Source organism: Notolabrus celidotus, chromosome 4 (assembly GCF_009762535.1).
Source record: "Notolabrus celidotus isolate fNotCel1 chromosome 4, fNotCel1.pri, whole genome shotgun sequence".
NCBI lineage: Eukaryota > Metazoa > Chordata > Actinopteri > Labriformes > Labridae > Notolabrus > Notolabrus celidotus.
The window spans coordinates 16786319-16800526 of record NC_048275.1 but is presented as its reverse complement, the minus strand read 5'-3'; the positions used below and the strand labels follow the sequence as shown (position 1 = coordinate 16800526).

The following is a 14208-nucleotide window of genomic DNA, read 5'->3' as shown; positions in this document are numbered from 1 at the left end:
AGTGCTCACATTGCAAAAACAATCAGACTGATTATTTGCACTGGCCTAGAATGGGCAACATTATGTATCCCAGTACTTTGTATCATCTACCAATACTGATATATGTATATATATATGATAACCTAATGTTTGCTCTCCTTCCCTCTGTTTCAGATCATGGATGAGACCCAAACGCAGATAGCCTGGCCGTCCAAACTGAAAATTGGAGCCAAGTCTAAAAAAGGTATGGTTTTTTTCCATCACTGCATCATTTGTTCTCTTTATCATAATTTCCTCATGATATATAAATCTACTGTACTTCTCATGTGGCCTTTGACTTGTGTAACTTGCGATATGGAATAAATATTTAACCTGCCATGCATCAGAGTCCATAATGCTGGCAGAAGTTTTCATGACCTACAGCAAAACAAATTACTCTCATTTATCTCACTGCACAGAGTACAAGATGTGCGATGCTCAAGTTCTCTCTAAGTTCTTTCACGTTTTCTTCCCCACGACACTTGATTAAGTTAGCTTTCCACTTTGAGTATGTTGAGGATTATAAGTGGATGTTGTTTTAACCAGAAATATGTTCTCAGGAGTGATTGGACTCAGGCAGCAGGGGAGTATTACAAGACTGCCTGAGAATTTATTATTCAAACGTTAACAGAGAAGTTTGAAAAGATGAAAGCGTGCATGTTTTCTGTTCCTCTGTGACTTCATCTGCACTGAGGAATCTGTGATTCTGACGTGGAGGCAGAGCGGTTCAAGTCACGCATTTATTGGTTGTTCCAGCTCTCTGTTACCAATAAAATATTATCATGGTTATTTAAAGCTCATCCGGGAGGGGATGGAAGAAGGTTTCAGGGTAATGGGGGTGAGGAATAGGTGTAGCTCTGCCCATTTTGTTGTCCCCACGGGATTCACCAGTGTGCGTCTTCCAGCCAGATGTGGAATCCAATGACGTTATGCAACTTCCTCGTTGGCTCTGCACAGAGAAAAGTTGACGGGGTTACATCAGAATCTTTTACATTCTTCTCTCAAGATGCTTAATCAACTGTAACTGGCAGTCTGCTCTCACACAAACATCTCTTCATCCCAAGCATTAGTTCATTCACAAAACCTGCTTCCAACACCACCTGGGAATGATGTTCTGTGCGTGAATTGATGCTATTTAAAACTTGGTTCAGTGATTTGTTGCCTGACAGATTTCTCCTCTGAGTTGCGTAAACTGAGAGGAGAGGAATGTTGGATTATCATTTGGAGTTATCTTTTGAGGGAATGTATTCACAGGAGAGGAGACATGTGGAACTGGGCATGTGTTTTAACAACCTGAACTCATGTCAGGGAGAGAGTGGGCCAGCTGAAGGGAGATTTTTCTACCTCTGACAAAGAGCACATGCTAAACCTTGACATGCAGGAATGAAGTTGAAACACAAAACTGTCGTTCAAAATCTCAAAACTTGATTAAAGTGATCCCGATTTTGGAATTTCATATTTACCAATCTTTTTCTAGGGCAGTTTTTTCCAATACAACATTGCATTGGATCTCCCTGATCCTGACTCAGATTTTTTGGGATTACCAAATCCAGATTACCCATGCTCCAATGGGGCCCCATATCACTGTGTAGGCTACAAGCTTTGTCAGAACGAAGGAAGAATACCCAATAGGAAAGGTGTGACTCTATGGTAGAAATAAACAATTTAGTCACTTTTCTGTCTCTTGTAAACAGTCATCTTTATCCAACCAAGAAAATATAAACAACAAATTAATATGATGATACGTTAAAACTGATCTAGCACCTGCAGTGCTAGAATTGGACCCAACTCAGATCCTGTTACCTGTACAGGTCCTGGATCAGGTGTTGTACGTAAGGGTACAGTTTAACCCATTAAAATCTGTAACATGTAAGGCATGCTATTGTTAGAATCTACTGTGGACTAAATATAAGATGATTAATAAGTGTCAGAGAATGTTTTATGGGAACAAATTTGTTTCTTTTACTTTAATAGAGCAACACTTGCAAGCCAGTTCAAGCAGGCAACTCAATCTGCACCACCCCAGCATCCATCTGTAGGCTCTGACTCGGGGGTTTAAGATATTAACTTGGCCCTCATCGGTGTTTATATGACACACATGATGTTCTGTGTAATATAAAACGTTTTTAACCTTCTTTTTTGGGCTCAGGATAATTTTTTTGATCAAAGTATCCCAAAACGACACCAAAGATATGAACAAGTATGATCTTGATTAAAACTAAAACTGGATTCATGAACTTATCTGATCTGAAAGCCCCTTTGTTTCTTTTGAACAACTATTTTCAAGATTTTATCTAAGAGTAAAAATGCAGTCCAGTTACTTTTGAATCATGAGGTGCTGTTAAATAAAAACAGAAGTTATTAGGAAAATGACCTGAGACAATGACTTGCATTCCTTTCATCCTGTATCACTCATTAATTAGATATGACCAACATAAACCCACTTCCTCTGTACTAAAAATAGCCTCTGACATGGTTGTGTTGTTCTCACAGGGTAACAGATTACTGTCAGTGATTGTAATCTAAAATAGCCCTCCTTTAGCGTGTTAGTTTGCTTTGTTTTCTCAGGAATTTTAGCATCAGTGTTGCCTTTCATGTGCAGTCTGGAATCAGTTACACTCTGCAGGATAGCTGCAGATGTGAGGGGATTTGTATGTTTGTAACCTCTCCCCACACTCAATCAAAATGCCAGCTCCTCTGTTGCATTTATCATCTGCAGCTCACGATTCCTCGCTGCCACCTGCATGAGTGTGATAAGGCCAGTTGTTAGCCTCTGGGGCAAGCTATCAACGGCTCCCTGTTGGTAATTTAATACAGTGAGGAAAGCACTATCACTCATATGAGACAGGTATGCGGTGCAACTTAAGGACTGTGCAACCGAGTGGTCAACACTGTGATATGCTCAGATTTGTGTTTTGTTTTTACGTGATAAAAACTTACTCAATTCTCCTACTCGCCAATTGTCTGTTTCAACATTTCTGCAGATGTTTGGAGCGAGAGACACAGAGCCAATAGGACTTCTTTCCCCTTCATTTGTGTGGTATTTGCAAATGTAGTCCTCAGCTGGAAAAATGCTTTAGCTCTGCCAGTGCAGAGCTCCAAAAGGGTCAAAAGGTTTCTTTTCTGTGGAAGTGGAGCTGTGTAAAGTCCGTGCAACTGAAAAAGTTTTACTTTTTGCAGCTGTGGCTTCATTCCTGTTTTTGTTTGCTTTTCAAACTTCTGTGAGCCAAATTAAGACTTAAGGTGTTCATTTTTTATTCCACAACCAATCAACCAAAGAGAAAAAAAAAAGGGAAGGAGCACGCAGCACACTCGGTTTCAAAAATGCGGGGGTGTTCTACATCACGACTGCAACACTCGTTTAGGCAGGCTAATGTTTGCCAGATGTGCAGTGCAGGATAGACTCTGGAAGAACCAAAACTCCCTCTAATGGCCACAGTGGGCGCCACAGGAGGAAGTGAAGAGATTTCTATTGTTCACAGCAACAGCTGTATGCTGGGAAAATTTCCTGGAACCGCTGCTGAGACTGTGATCTTTCTGCTCTTTTTTCTTTGTTTTCCTTGGTTTTGTTTTCCTGTCTCAGGCTGCAGCTTGGGTTTTTGTTTGGTTCCTTCCCCTCTAGCCATCTAAGAGCTGTTGTTCCTCTCCCACATGATCTAACGTCTCTTGTTGTGTGTGTTGAGGTTGTCTCTCCTCCCTGACACAATAACAGGGTCAGCGCTTGTTTGGCGGCACTGGACCTCGTAGCTCTTCTTGGCTTCTAGATTGAGAAGTTCTCCTAAAAAACAGGATTTATCATTCAAACAGATCCATGTCTGTAGATCATGTGGTCTCCTTGTATTTTGCAGCTCCATGGAGACTAAGTTGGTTTTGCTTTTGTGAGTTGACAGCAGTAATTAAACATCATCAAAAACATTTGCACATTGGGAATTCCCTTGACTCCAAAACAAAAGGTCTGACCATATTTTTCTAGTTGTCCTCGTTTCTGCACCAATAAAGGATCTCTCGCTCCCAAGCTGAAGTCTAAACATGCAAACATGGGGTTCTTTAAGGTTCCAATGACTTTGCATCAATAAATCTGATTCTGTGAGTCCTGTCTGTTGGACATACTGTAAATCTGAGATGCTGTCAGTGTGTGAATGGGGAGGGGTATTCCTGGAAGGGGGCTTAGCTGACTTCCTGCAGCTTAGCACAGTTAACACAGGGGCGATGGACCGTGGGTGTGTAGTACATGCGTGTGCACATTCTAAATTTGTGGGGTTTTTTTTACTTTGGAGTTCTCCAGGGGTCCGGCATGCGGCTGAGCCAGATGTAGACTCAGCCAACACTACACAGACATGAGCTTTAGCTTAGAACGGTTTAGGTTTGCCAAGTTTTGTTATTCCATCTGAAGTTTCTTGAGTTTGAAGAAGTACAGTTTCTCATGCTATAAGAACAAATTCTCTGTCCACTGAGTTTCTTTACACCAAATTTGACTGTTTCTGCCTCAGGATGTTGTCCAACAGAGAGAGAATTGGTTCTGCATATAACAGCTGATAAAGAGCACAACAAACTATAGTGAGAAAGATGCTGGAAAATGAGCTTTTGTAGTGACTGACAGAATGAAGCTCTAGAGAATGAGGTGATAGCATCACAAGAATGTCTCTGTCTTCTATCAAGGCTCATATGCTACGGAACAATTCTCCCCAGCTTTGAGTGTTTCTGCCTCTCGACTGACTGATGGATTGTTTGAATGTATTACCCCACTGCCGCAACCTTCCCCCCTTCCCCAACCCCCACGCGGTGTGGTCGCCTGCCAGCTTGAATGAGACTCGGCAGATATCAAAGCGGCAATTACTGTTGCAGAGCTTTCCCTCCAACGCTCTGTAATTTGTTGACAAATGCAGACTGCTGTGTCATGTTTGATTAAATGGGTTTTACTTGTGTCTCACTCTCACATTCAATCTCTGCCCTTCATCAGTTCCCAGGAAACGGTGACACAAACTCACTCCCCTACAATTTTAACATTTCCCTTTCTTTTTTTCTTCCTCCTGCAGACCCACACATCAAGGTGTGCGGGAAGAGGGAGAATGTGAGGGAAGCCAAAGACAGAATAATGTCTGTTCTGGACACAAAGGTACAGTAAACATCGTTATCCCTGTGAAAATACACTTCATCTGTGTAATTCTCTCCCTGAATGTTTTCACCTCCCCTTCGTCCAAATGACAGATTGCACACAGCAGTGTAGCACAACTTGGCACTAATCTCAGCAGATACTCACATCCCAAGCTTAGCTGCAGTCAGTGTGTGCATGCAGGCTTCATTGCTATGGTAACAGAGGAAATCAACTACCTAGGCGCCTGCACTGTAGCACCCCCTGGGGGAAGGCAGTTCTCCGTGCACGTTGAAGAGCCACATGAAAAAAAAAGCAGCACATAATAGGCTCAGGTTTTTTAGCATTTCATATGGTTCAGTCACGAAAAGGCTGTTAGAGTCTGGCAGCAGAAACAGCAGAGTCATTTGATAATTTGATTCCTTTTTTTAATGTGATTCATATTTAGTTACTATTTGGTTCTTTTTTTAAATAATTGCAGCAGCTGAAAGTGTTTATAAAAGGGGAATTGTGAGTTTGGGTCTTGTCACTGTTTAGATGGAGTTAAAGGACCAGATGTTGCACTGACTTTACAGGGGAGCAGCATTTATAACCTCAATGCTTGTTTATACATGTTCAAATGACACATAGCCTTGAAAACAGAAGAATATGATGTGATCTGATGTGGGGATTGTGGATACACCGCCATGCCTCAGGGGAAACTAAAGCCCCCACTATATAAACTAGGTGACCTCATTACGCACAAGATACTCTGGGCAAACTGCTCCTGCTGCATTTATATATTTTTGGGACTTGTAATAAAAGCAGTGGCTGAGATTGACTTTATAAAGTTCAATATTTAAAAGGATATTCTGGCATTTTCATCACCACCTATTTATTATTTTAATGCACCGTTTTCTTGCTTCAGTAACTGCACTTCTTAAAATGTTATCAATCGATATTTCACTCCAGCCCTCTCTTTTCTGCTCATTAGAGCAACAGGGTAACTCTGAAGATGGACGTCTCCCACACAGAGCACTCCCACGTTATCGGTAAAGGTGGCAACAACATCAAGAGGGTGATGGAGGAGACGGGTTGCCACATCCATTTCCCAGACTCCAACAGGAACAACCAGGCAGAGAAAAGCAACCAGGTCTGTGCAGCTTCTACATAGATTTACTTTGTGCAGCTTCGATGAGGGATGTGAGGAAGACGGGTGGAGGGGAGCTGCTGGCTGATCAAAGAAATTGCCTCTTCAAATATTTGCCTTTAATCTTTTAAACCACATCATTGCACCATGATTATACCAAGAGTGCGGGTGTGCTGCATTCTGTTGCTGTTAGGTGTTTACTATCCTCATACCTTCCACAGTTTGTGTGCTTCAGTGGTAGCTCTCGGTTGTGGGTTCAAAACAGGTTTGAGAGAGTTGGTCCAATTGGTTGTTTTGATTGGCCAGCCCAGAGGAAGCTGGTGTGTTTTGGCTGGACTCGCATAAAGAGCAGTGGATCCTGTTGTAATTACCATTAAAGTGGAGTAGGAGCAGCTCAGGAGAGCAGACTCCCGGGGACAGCATTGGTTACTTATCTTTGCCAGGTGTTCTACAGTGCACCTGAGAATGAAATTATTATTTTAGGATATCCACTTTTTCTGATTTTATCACATTTTCTGTGGAATTATAGTAGCATGCACATTCAAGGCCTGTACAATATGAGAAAAAATTGGATGTGCGATTACATTGTTTCAAATCCCAATAAGGATTCAAGTGCAATTGGAAATACAATAGATAAGAGTCTGTGTTGGCTACAATTTAAAGTTTCTATGTTCATATATCTTTGTTATACACATTACCTGTGCATCGCTGCTGGTAATCTGAAACCTCATAACACCAAAACTACAGCTTTTCAGGAAAATAAAAAAACTGTGTTTTAATGCTCTTTTTAAAGCTTTTCATTGGCTTAAATTTGGTAATGCTTACTGACAGGTGCTGAGAGTGACCAAAAACATACATTTTAAAATAATAAAATATGGAGATAAAAGGTTTCCACCTGGCAGCAGCGATATGCAACATGTCCCTCCTGTATCCCCCCAAGAAATTCCAAAGGATATTTTTTCCCCACTCATTTGGAAAAAGTTAATCTGAGGGTTTAGCTTTAGCTTCATCTGAATGCATCAAGTTGTTTAGAAGCATGATTACTACACCCAGGGCTCCCACAATGGGTAACATGTTTCTGTGCTGATTGAGAGAGCCTTGCTTGTTTATATGGAACATATTTTCTTTATTTTTTGCTATAAATTCAGACTTGTATGTATTTGTGAATGGAATTGCAATTTAGTGTGCCTTTACACACCTTTGTACACACAATATGAAGACCATTAATCGTGTCAGTACTTGGTATGTCATAGACTATTAAACCCCTGCCTGTCCTGCTCCAGTGATGCAAGCACAAGCTGATAAGTAGCAAGAGACTCATTTGAAGCTCAAGACTCCTTTAAGCTGTTTCTGTTTTTCTGCTTTCAAAAGCGTACTGACTGAAGCAGAGGCTCTGAGATACAGAGCATATTGACAAGTGCAGTGGTGTTGATAGGCAAACATAAATAAGTATGAAAATCAATGAAAGTGTGATTTACCTGTTACTCTGCCTGGGGCTGTTTGGAGAGAGGTTATTGTTCAAACACTTCAGCAGAACAGATGTTTGCTTATATGAGGTTTTACTTTGGTTTTCATTTTTAAAGATACCATTTCTTCTAATAGCGTTACTCTCCACATGTATGATGTATGTGTGTGAGTGTGAGCTTACTTGAGGTATGTGTAATGGGAGACCAGAGAAGAACCCACCTGCCATTCTTGATTTTGTTTAACTGTTATTTTCCAATAACAGTTTCCAAAAATAGTGTTTGTTTTGTCTTTTGCTGAGGCAGAATTTCTCTGCATTATGTTTGGTTTGCCCTTCAGTGGTGAGCTGTTACTCACGAGCAAGTAAAAGGAAATGTGAGACTCTTAATTGCTTTTTCTATTTCTGTGGTAAGGAACTTAATCAACCTCTCATCTCAGTGGTTTCTAAAAGGTCAATTACTTCAATTTTAGGGACCATTTTTCTATTCAAATGTTCATGGTAACTGTAATGATGTGGTTCAAGACAGAAACATTAAGTTAAAATACTGTAAGTCACCAAAAGGGATTAGGTTTCAGAGTAGAACCGGCCCTTAAACTTTAGCTTTTTTTAAATGTTGTTTTTTCTAGATTTTGCCCTCAATGCTGAAATTTAGTGTAACTGTATGCATTGACCTGTGCCATTGTTTGTCTTGGATTGAGTTGTAACTGGCCAACTGATTTATGTGTAACTTTTTTATTGTGTACAGGTGTCCATTGCTGGGCAGCCAGGAGGGGTGGAGGCAGCAAGAGTAAAAATAAGGGTAAGTTGGAACTCAGCCACACTTGTCTCACTTGTCTTAAAGGGATACTCCGCCCAAACACTCTCTCCCAGCTGGCTTGTAAGGGTGTAGTTTTGACCTGCACGGAGGGAGGTGACTGTGGTCCAATTTCTGACATTTTCCATTTATCCCAGCACTGATTCATGTTTACAGCATGAGAATATTTTAGAGCAAGATCATATCCTATTTTTGCCGAACATGTAGCCACCTCTGCTTCAATTCGCACGCACAGTGTTGATGAGTTCATAAACAGTCCTGTTGAGCAGTTTTTTTCACACTGTTATTGAGTTATTTTATGTTAAACTGAGATGTTTGGGGCACATTTCAATTAAATGTAAGAGAAAGAAGTTTGTTAAAACCCTGTACGTTTACAAATATGTGCTCAGTTTGTTTACAACCCGACATTAGCTGCTCTTTTAGTCTTCAACTTGTGAACTGTGTGTACTTTTTTCTCCTCAGACTCATGTTTCTATGCTAACTGATTTGCAGCTCATAGTTGGTTTGACCCTTTGAGTGTTTGTTAACCTTTACTTAACATCAAAATGCAGTGAATGGGAGACTGTTGTTTGGCTTGAGTGTGTGATAGTCCAGTGAAAGAGATTATTAACATTTGGTGAAACTGTATACATTTACAGTTTTATGGAATGCTGTTGTTAGCCTGTTAATCATGCTAGCTATTGCCTTTTGTTAACAAATCCCCCTTGAGCTATTCCTTGTACCTTCTGTCTGTGTCCTATGAATTCTGACCTGACGTTACCTAAGAGCAGGGGCGTCGTAGTGGGGGGAAAAGTGGGACTGACTACTATGGGCCCAAGTGGAAAGGGGGCCCTTAATGGGCCTGAAAAAAAAGTGATTTCTACTACGCTTTTCTTTTGTTTTGTTATAACTCCAATAAGATAAATAAAAGTGTCTGATTAAATAAACAAACATTCAGAATTCCTTTCTGGAAAAAAGGGGAGTCTCTCTCAAAGCCCCCTTCTTCCGATTGCACAGAATGGTTTTGTCCGTCCCGTTCCTGTCGACTAGATTGATCTGTCAGCGGTCAGTTTCGGCTCCGTGAGATGCGCGTCTCATGCCTAAAGTGGGTAATTGTCACATTTTCATAGCATCAAGTGTGGCTGAATCTGATTGGAAGTAAACTGTAGGTTTTTGGGGTTGTATTTGACTTCATGAGGTTATACCAAATAATGCCCCCTTGTTATTATTCATGATGGCGCCCACTGAGATATCTTTTCAGGGGGGCCCAAGATTCTTGGCGACGCCCCTGCCTAAGAGTGCCCTTCTCCAGTTCTTCCAGTGATCAGCTCCATTGTATCCATGGTTACTCGTTGGCTAGCCTGGCTAACATGCTCCAGCTCCTGCGTCATGGGCTGTAGTTTAATGGTTGGCTCCCAAAATTATAACAGTTACTTTCTCCAAAAACATAACATCAAATCAGACTCAAGACAGCCAAGTCCCCAAACTAATCCCACTGGTAGTTAGAGCTCTGGGGTTACAGTAGGTAATCCTGCACTCCAGGCACAGTACTATACTTCCTCTAAGCCACAAACACAATTCCCTGTCTATTCCCAGACCACTTCCCTAGAACAATTCTAAAATACAAGCATGAGCCTCAGCCTCTTTAGCTGGTCCATCTCCAGCCCATTTCCTCGACGTTTCAACTGTCTTAAATTTCAGTCTGACTGGAAGCCTAACCTCCAGCCTCAGCTCTGCGGGCAGAGGACCTCTATCCTAGAGTTAAGTGTTACATCCCTGAACTTTTGCTTCATTTCAACACTGTGGCGGCAGGAGCTTACAGTGAACACGTTCCTCTATGGCAGATTGACCAAAACTAATAAGTCTGTGTGCATGTAAGAAATGACTGAGTGAGTGAGACGTGTGTGTGATAGCAGGAAAGAGAAACGAGAAGGTCATGCTGGATATTAACGCAGTGTGTATTGGCAAATGTCTGTATATGCAAACCCAATATGCAATACTTCTCTGTGCTCAATGGTTATTTTCATAAGCATCAAGCCGAAACCCAGTTCATCTAATATTTTATATGGGTGAAAAAGACGAATAATCAAACTAAATCATAGCAGTGTGTTACAAAGAGGTTTATAATATAAGCTGTAGAGAACCACAAAGATTGTTTTGGCGTCCAAAGAACACACAGTCAGCGGATGACGAGGGTGGATCAAAAGATAGGTTTCCCTCTGGCTTTTTTTTTGATGGAGCCAGACCTTGCTTCTCACCTCTTTCACATATTTCCAAATTCCTTGTATGCTGTTTCTTAAAACAGTCTGTACTCACAACTGGCAGTTCTTTATCATGTGAAATTAATTACCTGCGTTAGCTCCATCACTTAACCTCAAGGCTATTTCCTTAAACGCAACAGGGACAAGAGCATGCAGAGGAAACTTTCTTTTCATCTAATTTTGTGCGTTTAGCAGTACTTCACCTTGGAAAAACCTCAACTACAAAAAAATATTATTTTTTAATTCAACCATACAGCGCATTCCTGTGCAGGAAGAATATGGTTAAATATTGTAAAAATAGGCAAACATACATTCTGCCTTGATCGAGTGTATTTTAACTAGGGATAGACCGATTATCGGCGCCAATATTCAGCATGTTGACACATATCAGCATCTGCCCTTTTTTAAAAATCCGACAGCTGATAAGAGATCAATTTAAAACTGGGTTATTTTGGCTCTGATGCAGCCGCACCACCCGGTAACTCCAAGTAGAGCATACACCTAAACTGAAGTGAGTACTCAGGTCGGGTTCTTTCAAAATTCACTAAATCACGTGGCAGAAATGACACCGTCTGCAGAAACCATAACCTAGCTTGTGTTCCATTTCTCCCTGCAGTTTCTCAGTGCAGGGGCCGAGCTGAGCAGCATCCGTTGTGGCCCCTACAATTACTAGTGATTTAAAACTCATACAACCCCACTTCAAAAAAACTGAAATATCCCAATAAAACTAAGATAAGTGAAAGATTAACATTTCAGTTATATTGACATTTTGGAAAACTTTATTTACTGTAGAAAACTTTAGAGCTATTTATTTGTTTAAGTTTTCAATGAACTTTATAAGACATGCTGCTGAGCCTGGGAGCTCCCTGCACTTTGTGTTAGAATTTTAAAACAAAAATGTTTATTGTCTAAGATAAAAAATAAAAAAAACTTTAACATGTTGCAAATCTGTTCAATAAACATATGCTTAAAGACATTTAAACGAAGTTAAGTGTTGGAGTTTGTGCTATTCAAAATTTTGACGCTAATATTTCCCCTTTTATTGCAAATAAATATCATCTCCAATTATCGGTTATCGGCCTCCTTGACTACTAATAATCGGTATCGGTATCGACATCGGCCCTGAGAAAAACACATCGGTCTATCTCTAATTTTAATAATGTCACTAGCAATTCCTTTTTTAACCAAGTGTTATTATAAAATCTGACTTTAGAAAAACTATACATGTTGAATTAATGAATAGTAAAAAAAATAGTTTAAAATTTTTGAAACTTATTTGCCTTTTTTCCCAAAAGCTATTTAAATGTCTGAAACAAATCACATTTTTGTTAGTTCAAGCTAGAGCTAGGAGATAGTTATCTTAGCCTGGCATAAAGACTTGACAGTAAAGTTCAAAGTACAAAGTCTTCTTTATTGTCAAAAACTGCAGTATACACCAGACATACAGAGGATTTGATTTTATGTTCCTCTCTCAGACCCTAGCAACGGCAACTACAGATAAACATAGGAACTAGCTAAAAAAAAAGACAAGCTAAAATTAAAAAGAGTAAGCTAATGAAATAATAAAATACAGTTTTGAAACAGTGCAAAAACGTTGCTATAGTGCAATTTAAAATCAAAGTGAGTGTGTGTGTTTCAGTCCTGGGGATGACAGACCTCCTTCCTGATGGCAACAGGCTGAAGAGGTTGTGAGACGGGTGGGAGGGGTCGCCTGCTATGCGCAGGGCTTTTCAGGTGAGGCGGGAAGATAAACGTCATGGAGGGAGGGAAGAGAGGCACCAACAATCTAATTATAAATTATTAATTATAATCTAATCTAATTTAATAAATTTTCTATCAAAATAAGTGCTTGAGATAAAGTTTAAGAAGAGTAGAAGAGGCCTTTCCAGAACTACTAATCCTTACAAATTGACGTTTCATATCTAGTTATGATATGCATAAAGTAGGAATGTAAAAGGACAAGTTAGCATTTTAACTTGTACAACAGATGTTTAGCTATGCCAGTTGTCCAATTTGATAGAAATACGACACAGTAAAGTTGTGATGTCTTCTCACTAAACTCTTGTGGCAGACAAATTTCTAAGATATCAAACCGTACCTTCAAAATTATTTTTAACAAAGGAAAACAAAAGGAAATTTTTTTATTTGAAAGCAGCGTACCATAAAATACTGAAGAAAAGATGTTTTATTCAGTTGTTTTAACCCTCATTGTTGAAGTTGGCAGTGCATAACAGTACGTTGTATGTTGGTGTTGTCCAAAGGCCAGGCTAGGACCAAACACACATCTCCCCAGCCCCCATCAATACATTAACTTTCTTTCTTTCAGTGACTTGGTTGGTTCTTTCAATCTTATCATCTGTATTAAACTGGAGTACATGACAAAGGTTTCTGTTTTATCCTATAAATTGCTGCAGAGCTAAGCTACTTGCGTGAAGCCTTATCAACAAAAAAAACTCCAATATATGAAAGAGGTCTTTGTAAATGTATTTTAAAAAGGGGAACTATGGGGGAATATTTAACATGCATGAGTCAGGCTGGTTTATTTTACTGTCTTTACCCCCTTCTGTTGAGGTTGCCAGTGCACAACATTATGTCGTGTGATGTGTGCCTGGTCGTAGGTGGCCTTTAGACCACATCCTCCCTTACTAACATCTCTAAAGAAACAGAGATGGCTTTGTTGTTCCTTCTCCCAGAGCTGCTTTAGGGATGAAGGTAATGTCCCCTTAACCCCAAGACATACCAGAGTAGACTTCTAAGGTCTACTGTATTTCTACTGTATTTCTGAGGGCCTTCTTGGGTGGAGATCTGTGTAAGTCTAAAACAAGGCGGTTGTTGAGGTGATGGATTCTCTGGGGGTTTCTTGAAGCTTTCGGAGGTGGAGCTGACGGGTAGGTGATGAAAAGTCTGCCGAGTTGCTTTACCTCCAAGATATTTTCATTTATCTTCATCTCTCACCCTCTCTGTCAGAAGAACTGAGGCCTTTTAGCAGCGCTTTCAGATTGAATACATGTGAAACTTGTATCTGCCAGGTAGACTTCTCAAAAAAAGCTGAGGTCAGCTCCACCATAAAAATCAGTCTATTCTTCATTCAGCGCCTGACTCCTGCTGTTCGGCTTGTCCTCTCTTGCGTTTCCCTTGCCGCTGACCTACATTTCTCGAGCCCTCTGAGAGCGAGTGCTGAAACGTGATATAAATGTAAGGCCAAGCGCATATGGGACTGATCAGGGACGCATTTCTTTGGTCAGAGCAATTCATGCTGCTTGCCCTTCACTGGCAGCCAAAACCATGGTGGCACTCTGCCTGAGAGTCAGTGTTTGGATAACACTGTGTGTGTGTGTGTGTGTGTGTGTGTGTGTGTGTGTGTGTGTAAGAGAGTGTGTATTCATTTGCTTATGTATGACTGTGTGTGTGTACATTCCCCTTCAGTTTTTCTGTATTTGGGTGTGTGCT

The 14208-nt window shown here is 40.4% G+C and overlaps 1 protein-coding gene across 1 annotated transcript in view; it reads left to right on the top strand.

Moving 5' to 3' along the window:
- LOC117811765 (protein bicaudal C homolog 1-like) overlaps nt 1-14208 on the top strand; it is a 71480-nt gene that overhangs the window by 32878 nt on the left and 24394 nt on the right. The window contains exons 3-6 of the mRNA XM_034682228.1: nt 154-223; nt 5055-5134; nt 6084-6242; nt 8450-8503. Coding sequence (XP_034538119.1) covers nt 154-223; nt 5055-5134; nt 6084-6242; nt 8450-8503 — 363 coding nt within the window. The remainder of the gene's footprint in view (nt 1-153; nt 224-5054; nt 5135-6083; nt 6243-8449; nt 8504-14208) is intronic.